General features: G+C 40.9%; 1 protein-coding gene across 1 annotated transcript; it reads right to left on the bottom strand.

Moving 5' to 3' along the window:
- Positions 1–1,165: 1,165 nt before the first annotated feature.
- MRPL28 (mitochondrial ribosomal protein L28) lies at positions 1,166–15,932 on the bottom strand. The gene is made up of 6 exons (XM_063430252.1): positions 15,717–15,932; positions 14,272–14,573; positions 12,670–12,822; positions 10,230–10,364; positions 5,793–5,879; positions 1,166–1,522 (listed from the first exon to the last, which is right to left on the bottom strand). Exons 2-6 carry the CDS (start codon positions 14,557–14,559, stop codon positions 1,424–1,426), a joined length of 762 nt encoding a protein of 253 aa, XP_063286322.1. The 5' UTR covers positions 14,560–14,573; positions 15,717–15,932; the 3' UTR covers positions 1,166–1,423.
- Positions 15,933–24,971: the final 9,039 nt, after the last annotated feature.

Here is a 24,971-nt window from a genome sequence, read left to right as displayed (position 1 = left end):
ATGCCACCCATGAGTTAAACTGAAAAACAAAATATTTAATCTTTGTGACACTTAAATAAAATGTGCATAATAATTTGGAACAGGGTGTAGTTAGGTTCTGACATATAAAGTTACCAGTTTAGGTCTAGTATCTACTTGACCGTTCTATAATTAAGTATATATAGCAAATATACAGTTATCTAGGACTGTATTAGAGGGAAAAAAATCCATTGAGGTACAGGGGTTCCAGAAACAAAATACAAGAGGATAAGTAGTTTATAAATGCCTTTTTTCTACGGCAGCTGTAGTGCCATATATTGTCTATTTCCCTACCATTCCAGAGGATGGCAAACATACAAACACTCACTCACAGACAAGTACACACAAAATTGCTAAGGCTCACATGCCTTCAATTTTAGTGCAACACTGATGTATACATGGAAACCACCCTTGCAGCTGCTTAGAATAATTCTGTCAATTTCCAACTACTTATATGTTATGCAACATGCAGAGGATAGTGAGACATGCAGTCTCTCTTCACCGCAGCTTGTCAGCATAGGAGTAAAAGAAGATGACCAGCATCCCAGCAGTGTGATTGTCATCAATACTAGGTAACCTGGCCATGATCCTGTACTGCACTAACATATGCCTTGAGAAACTGGGTTGCTTAGACTAAAACATGGTTTTATTGCACAGGGTGACATCACACTATATGATGCAATAAGTATGACATATGCACAACTACATACACTCGTGATCTGTAAAACACACAACTGCTAAATGGACGCAAAAGTAAGAGGTTTACCAATCTGTTCAGATTTAAATAAAACGATAGAGGTGCCAGAAATGTATCAGACATTCTAAAGGTTTTAAATGTTTTTCTCTAGTGGAAAGAAGGCATATTACACATACACACACACATTAGATATAGATATAGATGATATAGATATAGATATATATAGAGAGAGAGAGCGAGAGAGAGAATCAACATTTGTTTATTTCAAAATTGGAATATACTATAGCAAATATATATGGGCATGTCCGACACTGGCTCTTAAACCGAGGGCAACACATTTTGGGTAATGAGGTTCAAAACGAATTTCAGTGGTAACTTAACTTCTAGACATTAGGACATAGCAAATGATGATGGAAGTTATCAACACATTTTAATGTTGTAGATACTTAGTAGGATTTTTGTAACTAGATGCTTTATTGGTGCTTGCTTTTAGAGCCGTAAAAAATGTATTACACCAGCTGAGTAGCATTATGTTGGTCTATGACACTGCCATTACCAAATTAACATCAGTATTGTTTCCAATGAGTGCTAGTTCCAGTCTTGTTAATCCAGTAGTGATGCTGATTCTTGAAATAGGTTTGTAACATGTCCCATAAACCCCTTCCAAAATAGAATGTTGTATAGTTACAGTAGAACATTTAGCAAGTGTTAGGATTTTGTTTCATTGGGTATGGTTTCTTCAAGCTTCTGAGCTGCCATCTCCTGAACCAGTTCATCCACAAATTCTTTAAAAAGAGGTGTGGGGTCCTATAATGAGTGAAAGACATACAACAAACTTGTGAGATGATTGTGTTGGAACTCAAATAACATCACAATAATATAATAATATAAAAAAAAGTGTAAAAACAGTAAACAACAAATATCAAATCTTATAACAGAGACCAGTTAAACACATTTTTCATTTACCTCACTTTATTTCTCAAAACCATCTATAATTATGCAGAATATGAGCAGAGTAAAAAAAAAATAAAAAGTAGATGCATTACATAAAAAGTAAAACTGTGTTTAAGGGGGAAATCTACATTTCTCTGGCAACCTATGAAATCAAGTTGGCCATTTTTTACATGTGATATCCAATTTTCATTGAAATGTAAATTACAGCTTTTGTGCTGGATATCTCAATCAAGTTCAGTCCAGGCAAAGGTTTTTCTGTTTCTCCTCTGTGTGTGCTGAGTGCCAGGTGCAATTAGCAGAGTTTATAAGAATGATTGACAACATGTCAGGATCGAGTCGCTCATTTTCATGACACCGGTAAATACAGTGGGATGTGGATTGTAATTTTCAGAGCTCAAAGATATATATTTCTCTAGGTGACTATGTATATAATAAATCCTGCTAAGCAATGTTCCCCTTTCACCCCTTTGTGACCCGTTTTAAAAAGAATGGCCATTTATGTTCTTTGACATGGCTGCCGAAGCTTGTATGGCATAATGCATCCGCAAGACAGTTCTCAACCACTGAGAGAAAGATGAACACCACACACAGAACTGGATATTCAGATGTAACAGTTTTAAGCATAATAATAAACAAACTTGTCAGACACACACAATGGAACCAGGAATCGAGGGACAGGTCAATCGATATATCAATGAACAATGAAAGACAAAGGACCATTATGTGACAACTGTGGTAACAGGCTGTAAATTGTATAACACTGGAATATGTCAAAAGAAGAGTTTTAGTCAACCAATGTGTACCTGGAGGGAATGCCACCTTGCTATTCCCTGTATCTTGGGGCACTGCCCTCTGAGAGTCCTAATTTAAGCGCTATCTCCCTTAGGTGGAGAAGTAGGAAACTGTGGAAAGTAGGGTGGAAAAGAACAGACATGCAAGTATGAAATAAAGGGAACTAACTGTAACAGGGTCTTTATTCATTATTCAGAGACATTACCCTATAGTAGTAAAGATGCATTGTGACACAAGGAAGTGTTTTTAAGAGTGACCTACACGTATGTACCAAGGACAGTAGGTCAGTTGAGTACCCTCATAAGCATCTCAGATCCAAGTTGGCAATGGATACTGAAGGTGTGTTGTAATCAAAGTTAGGTAAATGGGCAAGACCAAGAGAGGCCAAATTTGCCTACCCTTAAATTGTACAGAAAAGGGAAATTCAATGAGCAGTGCCATTACCCGTCCCTTAAACTGAGAACTATGATCTCTGCTACGGTGGCCCAGGGCAGATGAATGAATAATATATATATATATATTCATTCAAAGCTTATGGCATCCCAGAGTAACCTGCACTCTCCTAATGGGCAGCACTTTACTCTCTCCTCAAGCTCTGCTTCACTCCCACCGTAGTTGATTGCTATTTCCTGCCCTAATGTGTTTTATACCCCACCTCTATAGACTGTAAGCTCGTTTGAGCAGGGTCCTCTTCAACCCATCGTTCCTCTAAGTTTTCTTGTAATTGTCCTATTTATAGTTAAATCCCCCCCATCTCATAATATTGTAAAGCACTACGGAATCTGTTGGCGCTATATAAATGGCAATAATAATAATAATAATAATATAAATATATATATATATATATATATAACAAAAGAAAAACTTGTCCCTTCCTCCAAAGAGCCTCCTTGTCTAACAGTATTTCAGTCATTCGTTTCTATGCCTAAAGTGGCAAACAAATTGCATGCCTGGAATACTGGTGAATAAGAGATGGAAGTTCCTCCTTTCACTAAATATGTATGAACGCAATCACATTGCAGTATCAAGCGCTTGGCTGACTTGTATGCACAAATGGAGCAATAGAGCGCATTGTAAATCAGGGTATCCTGGGCACAGCACATGCTGGACCTCACACTCAATACGGACCATGGCGTGGTCACCAGATAACATCTGACAGAAGATCCCCTTCCTTCCCACTCGCTTCATGAATGTGGTGCGGGAAGAATAGGTACATGGGGCTGGCAGAATCTTCCAGAGAAGAGGTGAGAGAAAGATTTAAATATCACAAGTCTGAAAGTGAGTGGTGGAGGAGATATAATAGATCAGTTTCAACTGTTTCACTGCCAGAGGAATCAGCTATTCTGGAAGCTAGAGGTTTAGGTACAGCATTTAGGCATCTTTGCTTCAACACTACTATTCATCAACGTGCTTTTAATTCCAGAGAAAAACAGGTGTCCCAGTCTAGTAATCCAGAGAACTTGGCTTAGTCACTCCCTGTGGAAAAATCCCAACATCTGCGTATATTTGTTATGCACATTAATGCCAACACTATGTGATGCAAAAAAACAACATTTGCAACCAGATCGATTTTCTTTACCCCTTTTCCGTTAGCAAAATTCTGTAAATATTTAATCAATGGAAAAATGTAACTCATATGTCTGCGTAATGGATATAGATATATGAAATTAGATTAAAGTAATAGATTTGTTAAAAAAAAAAAAAAAAGAGAAAATTAACAAATTTATGGGGAAATGAATTTTTTTTTTTTTTTAATTCTTTATTTTTGTTGTGCAGATTATTACAATGTTGCTTGCAATGCCACAACAGCAGAGGCAAACAAATCTTTGTCAATATAACAACAGCTTGGCATTTGCAAAATCAGCACAGTTTTAAATTGTAGTAATTAAACAGGCAAATATGTCTTAGCGGTAAACTGAATCTAAACAAATAGGGGGAAATGAAAATTTTGCACGGGTCAATGACGGAAAAAAAAAGTCAGAGAATAACAATGAGAAAGAAGAGGTCACATGTTTGATGAGCTCAGAGGACTCAAAGAAATCTTTGAAGCCTGATCTTGGGATTTAGTATATTAAAGAGGCACTGTGATGCCGAACTTTTCTTTCCCTAATCGCTTCCTTTTCTCTCAGGAGCTGTTCTTTTTTTCTTCCTATCTGATCTAGTTCTCTGTAAAACATAACATAATGTATATTTCCTACACTCAGCTTTGATCCACTTCCTGTTTGTCTATTCTTGTTAGGATGACCTTCGGTACTTTTAGTTTGGTTTGAATGAAATTCCAATCTGTGCCACAGCTGCATCTTTTAGCCGCTTAGCAGATAGCTACTTAATTCCCATGGTATTAGGGAGCTATCTACCAAAAGGATGAAAGACCAAGATGGGCTTTTCAACCAACTTTACTAATACTAAGTAAAAATTACTTACTATTAGTAAATAAGGGAGACTGCCCCTACTCGCGATGCCTGTGGCTGTTCACTGCTGTAAAAAACAGCCCCCCCAAATCTATTAACTAGTAGGTGTGACAATGCCCACCCCCCGAGTAGGGGCTATTCAACTAAACGGGGGACATAAGGTCCCCACCCATGAGTGGCGGGTGGGGGCCCTATAAGAAAATGGGAGGAGGACCTATTGTTCCCCTCAGCCCCCACCCATGTGTGACGGGTGTGGGCCAAATTAAAAAATACACCCCTCCCAAGCCCCTAGTCACCCCTCCATCCAGAATAAACATAATAAAGCCCTACCTACCCCCCTCACCCTATAAATAGTGATGGAGGAACAATAAAACTAAATACCTGTAAATAAAAAAAATCTTGCCATTTGAGGTGTTCTTTTTTCTAAAACCTTTTTACAGCCTCAAAAATGGGCGGGAATTTTACAGCGCTATCTAGTGTGGGCAGATGACGTGTCCCACAGGGCCTTCATCTGCCCACACAAAGGTGGCTGTGCCCAGGACCTAGGACCTATGGGAAAAATAGGTAATATGGGTACATAGGGGCATTTGGTGGTTGCTAGGGGGGCAATTAAATGTAGTTGAGTAAGTTGTAGTTGAGTAATTAAGATGCAGCCATGACAGTGCTGCTTTAAGATCACCTCAAATCACAAGTTACTGACATCACCTACAATGGAGAGAAGCTCAAAGAAGTTTAAAGTTGCCCAACTAGAGGGATCCTGAGATATAAAAGATCATCTCCAGAAGGCATGCATGCCAAACATGTTGGATTGGTGCTGGGGCAATCCACTTTGTTAAATCACACATTTCACACTATAAAACCATCAAAACGCATTGAGAAATGCAGATTGGCTATATTGCCAGCAAACAGAAACCACCTACCTTCTTTTCAAGTAGTCTCTGTTTTTCTACAGCTTCCTCTAATGTCAGTCCCACCCATTCTGCTTCCTCTTTTGGGATTTCAAAGGCCTATACCACAAACATAAAAAAGAGAAAGTAAAACAAAGGCAAAACACCTCTCAAAAATATTATGACAAAAACACACTGATGCCCAAAATTGTGATTTTATTTGTGAAATGCTACCATTCTGCGCAAAATTAAAAGCAAAAGCAAGAAACCCCTTTAAAACAGCAATTCAAAATCCATCTTATTGGACATATATGTGTAATTTGGCCTGGTAATTAAAGGGACACTATAGTCACCCAGACCACTTCAGCTCAATGAAGTGGTTTGGGTGCCAGGTCCCTCAGGTTTTAACCCTTCAGATGCAAACATAGCAGTTTCAGAGAAACGGCTATGTTTACATTTGGGGTTAAGTCAGCCTCTAGTGGCTGTCTTCTGGATATTATGCCTCTATCGCGCAGAGCGTCCATAGGAAAGCATTGAGACATGCTTTCCTATGGACACTTTGAATGCGTGCGCGGCACTGACGTCGGATGGGGGAGCGGACGTCGGCAGGGGAGGAGAAGTCACCAGCGCCGAGGGAGCCCAGCGCTGGATTAAGGTAAGCTGCTGAAGGGGTTTTAACCCCTTCAGCGCCACGGAAGAGGGACCCTGAAGGTTGGAGGTACTATAGTGTCAGGAAAACCGCTTTGTTACTAAGTGATGTTTGCTAAGAGATTCTGGAAAGTTCATGTGCTTTGTAACCAATTTCATTGGAAAGACAGGCAGATACACATACTGACAGACACGCAAACTCTGTCCCAGACAGACACACACAAATTATTATTTGCTTTAATTCAATTTTATTCCACCAAGCCTCCCTACCTTTGAAAGAGCTGGAGTGATTCAGTTTTCCCTGGGGTCCAGTGGGCCGCCAGCTGGGGGGAGGCGGGCGTCTGGCTGCAAGTGCTGTAGGCAGACGTCAAGGGAGCTGGGATCGCTCTGCTCCCTTGCGAGCTGCTTATTGATGCTGATGACATTTCCGGCCCTGGCATCACTAAGCAGCACGTGAGGGAGCAGAGCGATCACAGCTCCTTTGCCGCCCGCCTACAGTACGTGCAGCTCGTTCACCACTCACCCACAGTACGTGCAGCCAGCTACCAACCCACATCAGAAGGAACGGCTCACAAATCCCAGGACAACATTCCTGGTCGCCATAGTGACCTGACATCTGGGATTTGACAAGCCCTGCCACAGTGCTCAGTAGGGCATATTACGCTGGAAAGGTTCGCCCTTTCAAAAGCCACAGTACAAAGCCAACCTGTTTGCGGACGACATATTACTTACACAACCGCAGATATCGCTACCGAACCTTATGAAAGAAATACAAATATACGGAGAGCAGTCGTATTACAAGCTCAATGTCACTAAAACTCAAGCCATGGGGATAGGGGTACCACACCACACTATAGAACAGCTAAAGATTGCATTCCCGCTGGACTGGAGGGATGATCACATTCCTGGGACTGAAAATACCCAAACACCCGGGAGGGCTCTTAGACCTTAACTATGGGAAACTACTGGGATAAATTAGGGATACTATGAAGGAATGGGACGGCAAGTACATGTCTTGGATAGGGAGATTGACGGCGGTGAAAATTATGGTGCTGCCTAAATTTCAGTACCTCATCAGGACACTACAGATCCACATACCCAACTAGTATCTGAGACAACTACAGCAGGGCCTCACTAGCTTTGTATGGGCATACAAAAAAAATCAGAGTAGCCACAAAGGTGTTAACTCAACCTATAGCACTGGGAGGGATGGGACTACCAGAGGTACAAACATACTATAGAGCAGCACTCCTAGTCACAATCTAACAAGCGAGGGAGTCGACCTGGACATGCCACAAGGGCCTCAGATACTTCTTTTGGATCCCACATAAAAAGGCAATGATTATACTCACCAGAACAACTACACATAACTATTGCAAAACAGTTCCCTCTTAAAATGCTCAACTGATAAAAACTGCAACAAGTTTGCTACAGCAAGTTAAGAGCGACAGAAGAAACCACTTACTATGTACTTACAGTGGTTTCAAGCTAAAAGGAACAATTATATGAGTCTGACATCTCAGAAAGTGGGAATGTAAACAAGGAAAGTAAAAGAAAAATAATGTAAACATATAGATATCAATATTAAATGGGGAGAGGAGTGGCACCTAGCTGCCCTCAAGTAAGTTGATAAACTGTTGTGATTATGGTGCTTGGAGGGTTCCTTTAAAACTAGCAGTGTTCATAAGATAGCACTTATAGAACACTGGCTGACAGCAGGAAGTCATTTTAAAACAGTTTGCAATTGGCAGCATTACATATATTACTAATAGCAACAGTAAACAAAATAACACAAAGTAAAGGAATACATTCATCAAAAAATGGTTATTCTCACTACATCTAGGAAAACTATAGGCTTTGTGTAGCCTATCAGAATTGTAGAAACACATATACCATCATAACCTTCACCCTAAAAAAATATTGGTTGTCAACACTTTTTTAGATGAAATCTCAGGGGGGTCAGGTTCCTCTATGTTTCAGCAGCATTCCAATAATGCAAAGTTATGATGGTATTTAGAGTATCCCTTAAAGAATACTGGTTTCACAAAGCATCCACTCTATCTACCTTGCATTTCAAACCGCAATGCTTACAGTGAGGGAAAAAAGTATTTGATCCCCTACTGATTTGGAACATTTGTCCACTGAAAAATAAATGATTAGTCTGTAATTTTAATGGTAGGTGTATTTTAACAATGAGAGACAGAATAACAAATAAAGAAATCCAGATAAATGCATGTCAAAAAAAGTTATAAATCGATTTACATGTCAATGAGTGAAATAAGTATTTGATCAATCAGCAAGATTTCTGGCTCCCAGGTGTCTTTTATACAGGTAACGAGCTGAGATTAGGAGCACTCTCTTAAAGGGAGTGCTCCTAATCTCAGCTCGTTACCTGTATAAAAAGACAACTGTCCACAGAAGCAATCAATCAGATTCCCAACTCTCTGCCATGGCCAAGACCAAAGAGCTGTCTAAGGAAGTCAGGGACAAGATTGTAGACCTACACAAGGCTGGAATAGGCTACAAGACCATCGCCAAGCAGTGAGGTGACAACAATTTGTGCAATTATTCGCAAATGGAAGAAACACAAAATAACTGTCAGTCTCCATGCAAGATCTCACCTCGTGGAGTTTTAATAGAAACATAGAATGTGACGGCAGATAAGAACCATTCGGCCCATCTAGTCTGCCAAATTTTCTAAATACTTTCATTAGTCCCTGGCCTTATCTTATAGTTAGGATAGCCTTATGCCTATCCCACGCATGCTTAAACTTCATGAGAACGGTGAGGAATCAGCCCAGAACTACACAGTAGGATCTTGTTAATGATTTCAAGGCAGCTGGGACCATTGTCACCATGAAAACAATTGGTAACTATGCCGTGAAGGTCTGAAATCCTGCAGTGCCCACAAGGTCCACCTGCTAAAGAAAACACATGTACAGGCCCGAATGAAGTTTGACAATGAATATCTGAATGATTCAGAGGAGAACTGGGTGAAAGTGTTGTGGTCAGATGAGGCCAGAATCAAGCATTTGGTATCAACTCTACTCACTGTGTTTGGAGGAGGAGCAATGCTGCCTATGACCCCAAAAATACCGTCCCCACTGTCAAACATGGAGGTGGAAACATTATGCTTTTGGGGTGTTTTTCTGCTAAGAAGACAGGACAACTGCACCGCATCCAAGGGACGATGGACGGGCCATGTACCGTCAAATCTTGGGTGAGAACCTCCTTCCCTCAGCCAGGGCATTGAAAATGGGTTGTGGATGGGTATTCCAGCATGACAATGACCCAAAACACACAGCCAAGGCAACAAAGGAGTGGCTCAAGAAGAAGTACATTAAGGTCCAGCAGTGGCCTAGCCAGTCTCCAGACCTTAATCCCAAAGAACATCTGTGGATGGAGCAGAAGGTTCGAGCTGCCAAATGTCAGCCTCCAAACCTTAATGACTTGGAGAGGATCTGCAAAGAGGAGTGGGACAAAATCCCTCCTGAGAGGTGTGCAAACCTGATGGCCAACTACAAGAAACGACTGACCTCTGTGATTGCCAACAAGGGTTTGCCACCAAGTACGAAGGGGTCAACTACTTATTTCACTCATTGACATGCAAATCAATGTATGTGTTTCTGTTTTTTTGTTATTCTGTCTCTCACTGTTAAAATACACCTACCATTAAAATTATAGACTGATCATTTCTTTGTCAGTGGGCAAACGATCAAAATTAGCAGGGGATCAAATACTTTTTTTCCCTCACTGTACCTTCATAACATATTAAGAGAACTAGTCACAATAACACTAATATTATCATAGAACATTTGGAACCTTGTATTTGTTGTAGATGTTTTCTCTTTTTGCGGAATCACTTGGGTGCAGACTTGGGTCTCTTGTTGCAAGACGTAAAAGCATTGCTCTTTTTAACTCCATACCTAATTTTGAATTCAAATCCTCCTTTGGAGTCTAAAATAAAAAAATATATATATATATAAATAAAATGTACATATATATTTAATGAAGGGGTGGGTGCGCACACAGCTTCATTTAGAAATACTGTACAGACTGACAGATAAAGAGTTTTAATAACACAAAAGGTTAGGGAGATGGAAAAGGCCTGCGGATTAATTTTCTATTACTTATCCCTATTGGACATCTTATGCATAGGTTTGTTTTGCCTTTTTAGCTCCCTCGATAGCTATCACTATTTTATGCACTTCTACTTTGGTTACTTTTGCACATATTTTATCTAATAAATAACAGTTATGTTTGATTGTTTTGTGTTGGGTACATGTGTGTTTTCTTTTCATTGTTCCATTTGGCTTTTACAATTATAGAAGCATGTATTTCAACAAGAAATTCTAAGGACAAAAAGCACACAGAGAATACATTGGCTTATCCTTAAAGAGACACTATAGTCACCAGAACCACTACAGGGTAATGTAGTGGTGGCTCTGGTGTCTATAGCATGAGCATGGAAAAGCTGCCTTTTCAGAGACCTCTAGTGGCAGTCTCTCAGAGGGCCACCTAAGGTGCTCCCAAGTTCAGTGCTGCACAGTGTGCAGCACTGTTGTTCAGCGTATCCATGCTCCACAAGGAGTCTCTGATCATTCTCCATAGAGATGCATTGATTCAATGCAGATCTATGAGGAAATGCTGATATACTGTTTGTAGCGCATGCGCGAAAGCATTGGGTTGGCCGAGATTATCAACACTGATGATCTCAACAATGGAGGCAGAGCTAGTCACGGAAAGCACGGTGAGGTGTGGGACAAAAGGTGAGTAAAATCACCTTTATACTGAGGGGGGCAGGTCACCTAAACATACACTTCAGGACTACAGTGTCAGGAATACAGGTTAGTAGTCCTGGCACTAAAGTGCTCCATTTAGTTCACATGGTGGTAAAACCATTAACGTTTTATTATTGTTTATACTACATAAATGTACAGCATTATTTTCAATAAATGTACTATATGATCCTTAAAATTGATACAAAGCACAAAAAACACTACTTTTAATGTAGTGATTTTGATTTACAGTCCCTGCCGTCCGACAAGTGTAAGAATTACCCAACTGTGTGGTACAGCATAGTTTACATTTGTCACTAAGGATGCCTCTAGTTGCTGTCAATTAGACAGTAACTAGAGGTACTTCCGTGTAAAGACTTTCAATAATTGCACATATGTTCAGAGTTGCAGTGCTTCTATGAGACGCCCTGAATTACATTTAGGATCTATGTGGACAGAAATGGATGCTGCAAGGACAATTCCTAGAGCTGGATTCTGATAGGTTTAACCTTCAATTATTGTCTAGAATGCATTATTTAAATTGCCACCTTACAGTGCAGGGTCCCTAAATTCAAGGCAGCTAAATGAAATACACATCCCAGTATGCCAGAGATTAATAGGAGTTTTGTTCTCAGATGACAGCTGGTATGTGTACCTACCAACATTTTAAACGTGGCCCTTTCCTGAGCTGAAAGTATGGTGACAGCTATCTGAAAGGAACACTATAGTCATCAAAACAAATTTAGCTTTATGAAGCAGTTTTTGTGTATAGATCATGCCTATGAAGTTCTACAGCTCAATTCACTGCCATTTAGGAGTTAAATCACCTTGGTTTCTGTTTATGCAGCCCTAGCCACACCGCCTATGGCTGTGACTGAGACAGAGTGCATGAAAACAAAATGGTTTAATTTTCAATCAGATGTAACTTACTTTAAAAAGTTTGTATATCCTGCTCTGTAAATTGAACTTTAATTACATACAGGAGTCTACAGTTTTGTCTACCAATGTATTAACAGAGTAGGAGATATGAAACCTAAATTAAATAGAATTTGCAATAAAGTAAGTGTAAACATTAGATGACTCTTGACAGGAAGTATTTAGGAAGGCTGTGCAAGTCACAGGCAGGGAGGCGTGGCTAGGGCTGCATAAACAAAGTGATTTAACTAAATCTAAAACTAAACCTAAATGTCAGTGAATTGAGCAGTGGTACAATCTATACACCAAAAAAAAGTTGTTTTGTTGACTATTGTCCCCTTAATCTATATATTAATCTATTAGAATGTGTATGTTACTGCATCTGAGAAGGGACAAACCTGTTATTATCAACCTATTTGCAGATATTCAGAGGGACACAATGGAGCCATGGTAAATAAATGCATTACTCTCCAAAAATCATTTCTGGGCTACAAAAGGAATATACGTGGCACTCAGAGGAAGGGGATAGTAAGCAAAACAAACAGCATACACAGTAAACAGGCACTTGCCTTGAGGATATAAAAATCAAATCCATAGGCAGCATCAATTAGGTCCAGCGTTCTCATTGTGACAGGGATAGTAAATGTCTTGTCCAATATCTCACTGTAGAGATCTCTTTTGAAGAGCTGAGGTTTCCAAATCTTCTTTACCCTTGCCGATAACTACAAATTTAGGACACATAAAAAGTATACAAAATTAATATCAAATTAAATAACTAACAACCTTTGTGTAATAAAGAACAATATTTTTCAGTTATAAGCAAGCATGCCAAAATATTAATATAACTATAACGTTTGGTTGCACAGCTTTGTCTTTGATTGAGCTTTTTTTTGTGTAATTCTTGTGTAAAATTAATTATTGAGCATACTTTTATATGTGAAGCTACCAGCATGAACCATATTAAAATGACAGTGCCTTATGTGTGACGTTTGTCCTCTTTGTTCATTTTACAAAAAAGTGCAGATTCAAAAAGTGCAGATATAGAAATAGACTATATTACTGGACTGCATGTTTAGAAGTTTAGCTTTCCGGCCTCCCTCTCTGTAGAGATAAAAGGTTTTTAACTTACCTTTTCTCCATCGCCGCAGCAGCTCCATGGCTGAGATCATCAATCTTAATGATCACAGCCAATCCAGTGCTTTTCCATTGGGAGCCTATTGGGCATGCATGGAAAAAAAGGTATGCCAATCAGCATCTCCTCATAGAGATGCACTGAATTAATGCACCTCTTTGGGGAATGTTAAGCACCTGCATTCAGTGCATGGGGACACTGAACACTAGCAGGACTAGGAAGCACCTCTAGTGGCCATCTGAGTGACTGCCACTAGAGGTGCTTCTATGCAGCAATGTAAAGACAGTGTTTACAGTGATAAGACTACAGGGACCTGTTATAGACACCAGAACCAATACATTTAAGCCCCCAGAAGCAGCACCTGAAAGTGTCACTGTAATCCACTTTGGGGTACTGAAGAAACTGACTAGACTTATGGAAGGACATATAATTACTGTGGCACGTGTGCAGTTGCCTCCCTTATAAGCTAGCAGGGGGTGGCTATGAGTGTGGCTTATCTTTTTAAAATTTTCCCTACTTTGCAAGACCTATCTAGTAGTTAGAAAGAAATACCCAGGGGAATGCGCTGCCACGTCTACGCTTGGGGAAAAAAAAAAAAAAAAAGTTTTACTTACATTCAATCCTATGATGTAACTGTCTTCATACAGGCGCCATTCCGCCCCTGGCTGAGATCATCATTATGGAAGACCTCAACCAAGCCAGTGCTTCTCCATAAAGAAGCATGTTCTACAGTGCATGCTGCGCCAAGCAGCATCTCCTCATAACGAAGCATCACCCTAGTGTCGGTCCTGCAAAGATTGCACGACAATAGGAAACACCTGTAGTGGGTGTTTGAGTGAAGGTGTCTTTAGGAGCAAATGTAAACACACTGCATTTCCAAAAAATAAAAAAATTGCAGTGTTTACAACGAAAAGATTGCACGGACAGTTTTTTGCACCAAAACTACTACTTTAAGCCGGTGCTTAGAGTCCCCCTTTAATGTAAGTGCTAGAAGACATATTACCACAAAATATTGATACATTTCTTTACTGTTGATTACCTTATCATTATTTGCATATCGATATCCAGAGACCCATCCTTCTCCACCCCACAGACCATCGTTGGTTTCTGGAGGGAAATATGGAATTACTGGTACATCTTGAACACGCTCCCTCAGCCCCGACTTTGGGTTCAGCCGGTATTTCTGTCCATGGGGTTTCCAGTGCACAGGCGTAGGTTTCCTGGTTTCTTGTAGTGAGCGTAGATAATGTGCAGGCAGACGAGCATAAATACCTTCCTTCAGCTTAAGAGTATTCCAAATAGCAGGTGGGTACTTGTGAAGCGGCATTACTTATGGTTCTCCTATAATTAAAATGAAATTTATAATTGCTTATAATTAAATACTAACAATTTATGATTGAAGGGAATCCTAAAAAGTCACAATATACTGGGACAAGCATACATTCCAAACACAAACTGAGCTAAGCAGAAAGGAAAAGGAGGCAACAAAGAAAATCCAGCATATTTTACATTTAAATAAAAATAAAACCAAAGCAAAGATGGGTAGTAAGCAATGTTAAACAAATCAAAAATTACATTGAGTACCAAACCTCTGAACCAATTTACACAGGGGAAAAATAATAAAGATTATCAGGGCTATTTACTAAAGTGAGAATTCAAAGTCAATTTCACATTAATCGCCAGAGTAGCTGAACTGAGAACATGCGTTACTTAGAAAATGTTTTCAGGTTAGCACTTTGTTTTAAACTTATAGGTTTACTTCCCCCTGTTAAATTCTCACTTTAGTAAATAACCCTGTACATGTTCAGAGATATTGAAAGCATTTCCCTGTCCATTAAAATGAGTCAACACACGACAGATGCCACCACAGTACAGTAAAAAAGAACCAACAAAGAAACTTAAGTTTGGCATTGCACAGATACCATTCCAAATGTGAAGGGTGCTAGGTAACTCCAGGATGACTTACCTCCTACCACTGCTTTAACCCCTTAAGGACCAAACTTCTGGAATAAAAGGGAATCATGACATGTCACACATGTTATGTGTCCTTAAGGGGTTAAAGACTACAAATTCCATTGGAAGGGAGCAACTAATTGAGAAACGTTTCGGTGGCTTAAAGTTTTACACTGTATATTATATTTTGAAGTTTCTCTGCAGTTTCACAGGTGAGATTGCCCACTTGGTTATGAACTCCCATTCCACAATCAAACCACCCGCAGGGACATACATAATAAAAACTACAATAAAAGCAATAATAATAACACATTACTACATATTTTAATAACTGTCCTACAAAAGGGAGAAGGCACGGAGTACCAATGGCACACATGGTATGTCCTACAGGAGCACCAGACACGTGTTTATGGTATGAATCCAGGGGTTTAAATGTCCCATACAGAGAAAAGAGTATTAGATGACATTCGTGCAGTAAACAAGCATAGTCCCCATACATTTATAATAAAGATCTGCAAGACTAGGACTCACCTTGGACATACACCGGCTTGTATTTTGACATGCCTTCATAACCCGGAAACACTTCTACATCCGATGACGTCACGGTGCGTATATTTGCTAATTCTTGGGTGGGCTATTATACAATACTTGAAGACTGGCAATTGAGTAATGTACACAAGTAGGAATCCTCATATCAGAAAATATCTACATTTTGTTGTAATCACTGAGCAGGACTGATTAGGAGGCGAATCATGTGACGACAAAGGGCAGAAATGAACTACATCTCCCGTGATGCACTGCTAGCCTTAAAGTGGAACTGTCCCATAAATGTTAGAACTGCCTTGTATATAACTTAAAGACATGGGTTGTGATTTCATTTTCTCTCCCCTGCTTCCCTATCCCTTAGTGCTTAGCCCAACCCCTCCCACCCCAACCATCCCTTAGTGGTATCTACACTCCACTGTCCCTTAGTTCTCTCTGCTCTCCCTTCTACCTTAGTGTTTCTCCCCTCCCTTACCTGTCCCTTAGTGGTCTCTCCTCTCCCCTTTGTCCCTTAATGGTCTCTCTTCTCCCCCTTCCTTTAACCTTAGTGGTCCTCTCCCCTGCCTTCCCTGTCCCTTAGTGGTCCTCTCCCTCCCTTAGTGATCCTCTCCCCTACCCTTCTCTTCCCTGTCCCTTATTATACCTCTCTCCTCCACCCCCTTAGTAATCCTCGCTCCCCCCTTATTGTTCCTCTCTCCCTCCACCCCCTTAGCGCCCTTAGTGTTCCTCTCTCCCCCCACCCGCTTAATGTTCCTCTCTCCCTACCTCCTAAGTGCTATCCCCTCTCCTTGGTGTGCCTCCTATCTCCCTATGTATCATGGCCGAGCGGAGCGGACCGCGGTACAGGAGCTTCTGTTTCCTCTCTCTCAGCACTTCCTGTCAGTCTAGCCGGGTACAGGAAACAGATGCTCCTGTACACCGCGATCCGTTCTGCTCGGCCACACTACACTGAGTGACTGGTAAGAGGGAGCGCTATGCGCTTCTGTCCTGCTGGTCACTCTAACCTTTTTGCCGCCTTATGGACACACCAGGCCTGGCTGAAAAGTGCACTTGCCGGAACTGTCCCTGGAGAGTGAATTACCCGGGACAGTCTCCAACTTGCCAGGACTGTCCCAGCAAAAACGGAACAGTTGGCAAGTATGCCGGTATTATTATTTATAAATCGCTAACAAATTCAGTACACTGTACAGTACACTATAGAAAGAATGCCCGAGCCTGCAAGCAGCCATGTTGATTTTTTTAATCTATAGTATATTCTACATATGTGAAATTTCACTGACCACAAATGCCATGGAGTTATGTATTTTTATTTACCCTTTGAAATGATTTAAGTGTGGCACTTTAATTATACTAAAAAGAATATTGGGATGATGGAATGATTTGCTGCAATGCTCAGCACTATTACTGGGTGTTAGTATAAATGTATGGGTAAATTAATATGGATATACATGCCAAGGAACGTATTTGACCGGTTTCTGTAAAGAATATGGTATAATTATTTTTCTATATAGGGATTATAGGTGGAATATTATGGATACACATGTCAAGTAACATTATCCAGGAGCTGTTATATACAAGCAGCCACCAGATGTCGGTATAATATAAAGTTAAAGATACTGAAATGTAACAGAGCTAAACTACTAAATATCTAATATAGTATTCCTAATAATGTCAAAATGTTAAATAAAGTGAAAGATAATGTAAGTGAAACAAAAAACAAAAGATCCCTAAACCTGGGAAACAAAGGCCAATTGTTTCCTATTTCAATTTTATAATCTGAATGCAAAAAGATAGTTCCTGCATTTTTTAACAGCCGGTGTTCACCACAACAGATGGAATAAGTGTAAAAATAAGAGAGAGCATTCGCCATGTCATGAGCATATGGGAGTATACAGAGGCAAGAGAGAAAGCACCCGACGAGCGTTTCCCCCAGGAAGTGCCATCAGGATCATCAGGAGTGCTCACAAACATCTTTTGAAACTTTGTATGTCAATTGAAATTGAAATCACTCACACCAGATGTAGCAACTTTCAACTACTATACTATGTATTAAAATCTCTATTTGGTGTTTTAACATCAGAAAATACCTTAGTTGTTACTACATGCTCCTGTGGTACATTGGTATGCAGCTACTATTTTTCATACAGATTTACCTTGTATAGTTTCCAGTCTAGTGCAGATAATCCCTTATTACAACTTTACCATTGGGGGTCTGAAGTACCATCTTTCACTATTCCTTGGGTATCAATTGGAGAATAAGGTGGATGTTATTATCCATTATATTATTGTGAATATAGGCAAATAGTTTTTTTCTTTTGAATGTGGGATTTTTATGTACTATATAGCAAGCATTATTCACCTATGTGATACATTTCTGTAATCACCTTTTATATAGGTGGGGTGTAGGTAGGGATGTTTCCTTTTGAGCTGCCAGTGACTTGGGCTGCAGCGCTGGACGAGCAGCTCTTGAGCAACAGGGCACCCGAAGGTGGGGGCACCAAGAGGAGCCCTGTCACAGGGGGGAAGTAGGTAGCCATCTGGACACCTCACGGCGCTCCCGAAGCTGTGTTTGTTAGGTAAGGCAGATCAGACACCTGCTTACCCGGATGGTAGATGCCTGCTCTGCTGACAAATGCCAGTGGAAATGGGGGGGGGGGGGGGCAGAAGGAAGGCAAGAGTGGGTGGCGAGGGAGGCTGTTCTTGCAGCTTCTCACTCCTCCCTTGTGTGCCCTCTGTAATGTCGGGAGCTGGAATATGATGTTGTTCCGGCCTTGTCATACTAAACAGCGGGCGGGCGTGAGGGAGTGAGAAGCTGTCCCACACTGGACCCCAGGGAGCTAGGGAGGCTGGATGGGTCTCAAAAAACAAAAATGTGTGAGTGTGTGTGTTAGTGAGTGTGTGTCACGTATTCATCCGCACATAAAAATGTGGTTAATGGCATTTACCGTCCTGACAGGAAAGGTTGTGCCACGCAGCATTACTGGTCATTGCTTTTGGGGTCAGAGGCCGGTTATGGCCAATCTGATCCACAGGAGGGGTATTTAAACCCAATTCTCCTTTTGCTCATTGCCCTGTCGTGGTTTCATCCTGATGGTAATCCGAGAGTGCGTTCCTGATCTTGATTTTCTGGTATTTGACTTTGGCTTAATTTTGACTTCCCTGAATTCTGCTATCCTTGACTTTTGGCTTTCCCTCATCGTTGTGTCTGATTCTGTGTTCCTGGCGGCAAGTATTTTGACTATTCTTGGATACGTTAAGTCCGGCTATTCTTTTTTTTCCAATTGGAATTTTATTCATTTTTTTTTTTTTTAATTCAAAAAAGGGGTGCAGAAAGGAAAAATGGAAAGAAAGCGGGTTGAGTTAACATACATTCACTTTTTTTTAACATATTATGTAAATCATCTCTATATAGTGTTCAAATTAGAATAATGTCTATTTGATATTTATCTTAAGGTTTAACTTATCTAATATTCAATATATTTATTTTATTGAACTACTATCTAGTTCTAATATTGAATATATTTAAATCATAAATCCATTTGGGTCCAGAGTAGGGAAAGGGGGAAATAAATAAATAGATAAAAAGAGGGGAGAAACAAGGAAAAGGGGAGGAATGAAGTAGGGGTAAAGAAAAATAAAATCTCTGTGCCGATATACATTTGTTTTGTTAATTATTGGTTAGTTTGATTTTGATTCTGATTCAATATCTTTTCACTTTTCACATTTAATAATTAATAAGGAGGTTATTGAAAATAATTCTGCCACTTATCAGCTACTTTAGGGCTTAGTTTTCCTATTTTTGTCTGATTCCACATGATAAGTTCATAGTCCACTATAGTGGCCATTAATTTTTTCATTTCTTGTAAAGATGGCATGTTTGAAGATTTCCAATTTCTGGCTATTAGTGTTGCTGTTGTTGATAAGATAAGAAATATGATTTTCCGTGAGACTTTGTCTATATTTCCTGGAAGGGCTTTAACCCCTTAAGGACCAAACTTCTGGAATAAAAGGGAATCATGACGTGTCCCACATGTCATGTGTCCTTAAGGGGTTAAGGAGTATCATCTTCGGTGTGTGTTCAATCTTATAAGATGTAACTTCCTGAGCTACTAATTCTATATCTTTCCAGAGAGTATTTACCTTCTCCCATGACCACCACATGTGCAGCATGGTACCTTTATGTAAATGGCACCTCCAGCATATGTCTTCTGTTTCCGGGTAAATTGATCTAAGACGGGTTGGTACCATATACCATCTGTATAGTATCTTTCGGGATGTTTCAAAATGTGCAGCGCATGAAGAGTCCTTCATGTGCTATAAAATTTTTCCTCCATTCTTCTTGCGATATTGTTTCTTGAATATCCGTTTGCCAGTCTGTCATAAATTTCCATGTAGTAATTTCTTGTAAATTATTAAGGTTATCATAACAAGTCGATAATGTTTTCTTTGGTGGGGATATTGTTGCACACATTTGTTCGAATTTTGTAATAGAGGAGCATAAAGTTTGTTGGATTGTACCTGTCTTATTGTTGGTCATAAGTGCTTTTATTTGAAGGTATGAAAAAATAAACGGTGACGGAAGTTTGAATTCCGCCTGAAGATCAGGGAAAAGCTTTAAGGCTTCTGTTTTGTATAGGCAGAAGATATGTGTAATTCCTCTTCTGCTCCATTGTGCGTAGGGAAATGTGTCGTTGCAGTCATATAAAATTTTGATAGGAGTCGCCAGTGACCATGGGTGTGCCGAGCATAATTTTCCTCTATTTGTATCCCAGATACTAAGTAGAAATCTGGTAGTGGGTAAGATATCCAGGGATATTTTTCATCTTTGCTGAAGCATCCATATCAAAGAAGGTAGGTCAAAGGTTCCACTGTAGCTATTCTCTATAGCTACCCATTGAGGGGTGTGAATACTTGAAAACACACTAGGTCCGGCTATTCTAAGGTCCGGTTATACGTTATCCTTAGTCCTAGGTGTGACACAGTTCTGCGTGCTGGATCAACTTGTAATCCTGACAAGTACGTGGTGGGTTTGGGACTGTGGTTTGGAAAGACATCAAAAGCTGCTAGGAGCAGAAGGATAAAAAGGAAGTGAAGGTGGGAGTAGGATTTGAAAGTTTTGTAGGAGGGTATGCCAGGGCTGTATTTACCACAAGGCATTTGCCTAGAGCGGCACTTTCAGGGGGGCAGAAAAAAACACTGCCAGCTCCCAAGGTGTTAAACTACTAATATTCTAGTCAGCTCCCAAGGTGTTAAACTACTAATATTCTAGCTAGGCGGTGAGGGAGCACTGTCCTCTACTCTTTTTGCTCCCTTGCGCGCCTTTCTGTGATGCTGGAATATGAAGTCACTCCAGCCCCGGCATCACTAAGCGGTGCGTGAGAGAGCAGAGCAAGAAAAGCTCAGTTCCCTCGTCACCTCCACTGAGCGCCAGCACCAGCAGAGCAAGCCTAGTCAACAGAGCCAACAGCCCCAGCAGAGCCAGCCCAGTTATCAGGAGCCAGCAAGGAGCCCGCCCAGGAGCTGTCAGTGGCAGCAGGCACTCCAGCTCTCCCAAAGATAGGCAGGCTGGGTGGATTTAAATTACAAAAAAATATTAATAATTGGTGAGTGTATAAGAAAAGTTGTGTGTGTGTGTGTGTATGTATGAGTGTCTGTCAGTGAATGTGTGTGTGCCAGTGAGTGTGTGTTTGTGTCTGTCATTGTGAGTTGGACATATACTCCTCCCTACATTTATTCTATACTACATTGGCATACTGCACCATTATGTGTCCTTTTTTCATTCTAGACCTGTCAGGGTACCTGAGGCCTCTACCTCTAAGGGAGGTAGAGACTTGGTGGTGTATCCGTCCAGGCGAGCTGTTTCCTCCGTTCCTCGCGGTTCATCCAGTCACTTAAACACCGGCCGCGAGGAATCCACGTCCTTTTCTAGCAGGACGCTCAATACGTGACGTCATGACGCTAGCACGAGCAATCTGTCACTCAACTGTCCGATATCCAATCGGTACTTGTCAGAGGCGTGATTTCCATCCAGAGCCAGGGTATTTAAGCTTACTCCTTACTTCAGCTCATTGCCCTGTCGTGGTTCTAGCTTGTCTAGTCACTCAGTGCTCTGGTATTCTAGTTTACTCTATTTGGTTTTGACTCGGCTTGTTGTACTACCCTGCTTCTCTGTTCTCCCTTGACCCGGCTTGTCTCTCGCTTATCTGTCTTCCCGTTCCCTCGACCTCGGCTTGTCTCTGACTATTCTCTATTACTCTCGGTACGTTAGTCCGGCCATTCTAAGGCCCGGTATACGTACCTTTCCACTCTTTGTACTCTGCGTATTGGATCCCTGTCCCGATCCTGACATTACGACAGGGCCAATGGATCCTGCAGGTACAAACAGTCAGCTTGGTTCTTCGGATCCCAGGTTTGACGCCATGGAACATAGGATGGATCAGATGGCTTTGGCACTACAGGCACTTTTGTCTCGTGCTAGTAATCCACCTGAGGAGACACGTACTCCTTCTATCTCTCCTGCAGTCTCAGGTCTAGAGGTAGCCACTGTAGGTGCTTCTTCCCGTATTACCCCACCAGTACGTTATGGCGGGTCACCGGAGAAGTGTCGTGGCTTTCTAAACCAGATTAGCATCCATTTCGAACTACAACCCCGCTCTTATCCTACAGATAGAGCAAAGGTTGGATTTATTATTACTCTGCTCATTGAAAAAGCTTTGAGATGGGCCAATCCTTTATGGGAGAATGATAATCCACTCGTCTATAATTATAATGCCTTTGTAGCTGCGTTTAGAAGAACTTTTGACCCTCCTGGCAGAAAGGTCAATGCAGCTAGATTAATGTTGCGCCTTAAACAGGACAATCGAACACTTGTGGATTATGCACTAGAGTTCAGATCCTTGGCGGCAGAAGTTAAGTGGAACGAACAGGCTTATATAGATGTGTTTCTGAATGGGTTATCAGATGTAATTCTTGACGAGGTCGCTACTAGAGAACTCCCTGAAAATTTGGAGGATTTAATTTCTTTTATATCTCGTATTGATGAACGCTTAAGAGAGAGGCAGAACACTCGAGATAGGACCCGTAGACCCTCCTTTAAACTAGCGCCTACCTTTCAAATCTCTGAGTTCGAAGACTTACGTATTCCTGAACCTATGCAGATAGGCAGTACTCATCTCACTGAAAGGGAGAGACAGTACAGGAGAAGGGAGGGTTTATGTATGTATTGTGGAGTCAGGGGTCATTTACGCCTAAATTGTCCCAATCGTTCGGGAAACGCTCGCACCTAAGTTCCTCTAGAGGACAGGCCTTGGGTGTTTCTACTTTGTCCTCTATTCACAACTACAAGGAGCTCAGGCTTGTGTTACCCGTTTCTTTAAAGTGGAAGAAGGGAGTAGTTAAGACTATGGCACTAATCGATTCTGGAGCTGCTGAGAGCTTTATAGATCAGGGTTTTGCTGCCAAGCATTCTATTCCATCCCAGTTAAAAGAGACACCTCTGGCTGTTGAGGCCATCGATGGTAGACCGTTACTTGAGCCTGTTATTTTTCATGAGACCATACCGATTAACTTGACTGTTGGCATCCTGCATAAAGAGGATATATCCTTGATGCTCATTTCTTCTCCGTCTATTCCCATAGTTCTGGGGTACTCCTGGCTGAGGAGACACAACCCTATTATTAATTGGGAATCAGGGGAGATAGTTTCGTGGGGAGAGAATTGTCAAGAAAAATGCTTGCGGAAGGTCTTACCTCTTGGATTAACTAATACATCGAATACCTCTGACAATCCTACAGAGACACAAATTCCGTCTCAGTATCTAGATTTAAAGGCAGTATTTGACAAAAAGAAAGCCGATACCTTACCCCCACACAGGTCCTTTGATTGCAAAATTAACCTACTCCCTGGTACCATGCCTCCCAGAGGTCATGTATACCCATTATCTATAAAGGAGAACTCAGTCCTAGAGGAATATATTCACGAAAATTTAGACAAGGGATTCATCAGGAGGTCCTCCTCCCCTGCCGGGGCTGGATTTTTTTTTGTTAAAAAGAAAGATGGTTCTTTGAGACCTTGTATTGATTATCGAGGTTTGAATAAGATAACCATTAAAAATGCCTACCCGATTCCCTTGATCACCGAACTCTTCGATCGTTTGAAGGGCTCTACAATTTTCACCAAGTTAGACCTCAGAGGGGCATATAACTTGGTGAGAATCCAGCAGGGACATGAGTGGATGACGGCATTCAATACTCGATATGGCCACTATGAATATACTGTCATGCCTTTTGGGCTATGCAATGCGCCAGCAGTATTCCAAGATCTGATCAATGAGGTTCTTAGGGAATTTCAGCAAGAGTGCGTCATTGTATACCTAGATGATATACTCATTCATTCTAGTGACATTGAGATTCATCACAAACAAGTCAGGAGGGTTTTGCACAAGCTTCTCCAGCATGGCTTGTACTGCAAGTTGGAGAAATGTAGCTTTGATCAAACCCAGGTAACCTTTCTCGGCTATGTGATCTCTGGGGAGGGATTTAAGATGGATCCGGATAAGCTCCAATCCATTCTAGAGTGGCCTTTACCCACAGGTCTTAAAGCCATACAGAGATTTATTGGTTTTTCCAATTATTATAGGCGCTTTATTAAGGGCTACTCTTCCATTATTGCACCCATCACTAACATGACCAAACAGGGGGCTGACACTAAGAATTGGACTACTGAAGCCCTCCTTGCGTTCAAGACTCTCAAGGAGCTTTTCGCTTCCGCTCCAATTTTAGTTCACCCTGACACTTCTCTGCCATTTTTGCTCGAGGTAGACGCATCAGAGACTGGTTTAGGTGCTGTTCTATCTCAAAGGTTGGGTGTTGATAAACCATTACATCCATGTGGATTTTTCTCTAAAAAATTGACCGGTACTGAAAGCAGGTATGACATTGGTGACAGAGAATTACTAGCGGTTATCAAGGCTTTGAAAGAATGGAGACATTTATTGGAAGGTACATTACATCCTGTTACCATCCTGACAGACCACAAAAACTTGTCCTATATCGGAGAGGCCAAGCGTCTGTCCTCCAGGCAGGCTCGTTGGTCGTTGTTTCTTACTCATTTCAATTACGTTCTGACTTACAGACCTGGGTCAAAGAATTCCAAGGCCGATGCGCTATCTCGCCAATATGAACCCTCTGCTTCAGTTGAACCACTTTTGTCTTCCATTGTACCCAAATGCAATATTATTGCTAA

The sequence above is a fragment of the Pelobates fuscus genome, chromosome 8 (assembly GCF_036172605.1).
Source record: "Pelobates fuscus isolate aPelFus1 chromosome 8, aPelFus1.pri, whole genome shotgun sequence".
Classification (NCBI taxonomy): Eukaryota; Metazoa; Chordata; class Amphibia; order Anura; family Pelobatidae; genus Pelobates; species Pelobates fuscus.
The sequence above is the reverse complement of the archived record's forward strand: the minus strand, read 5'-3'. Positions and strand labels throughout refer to the sequence as shown.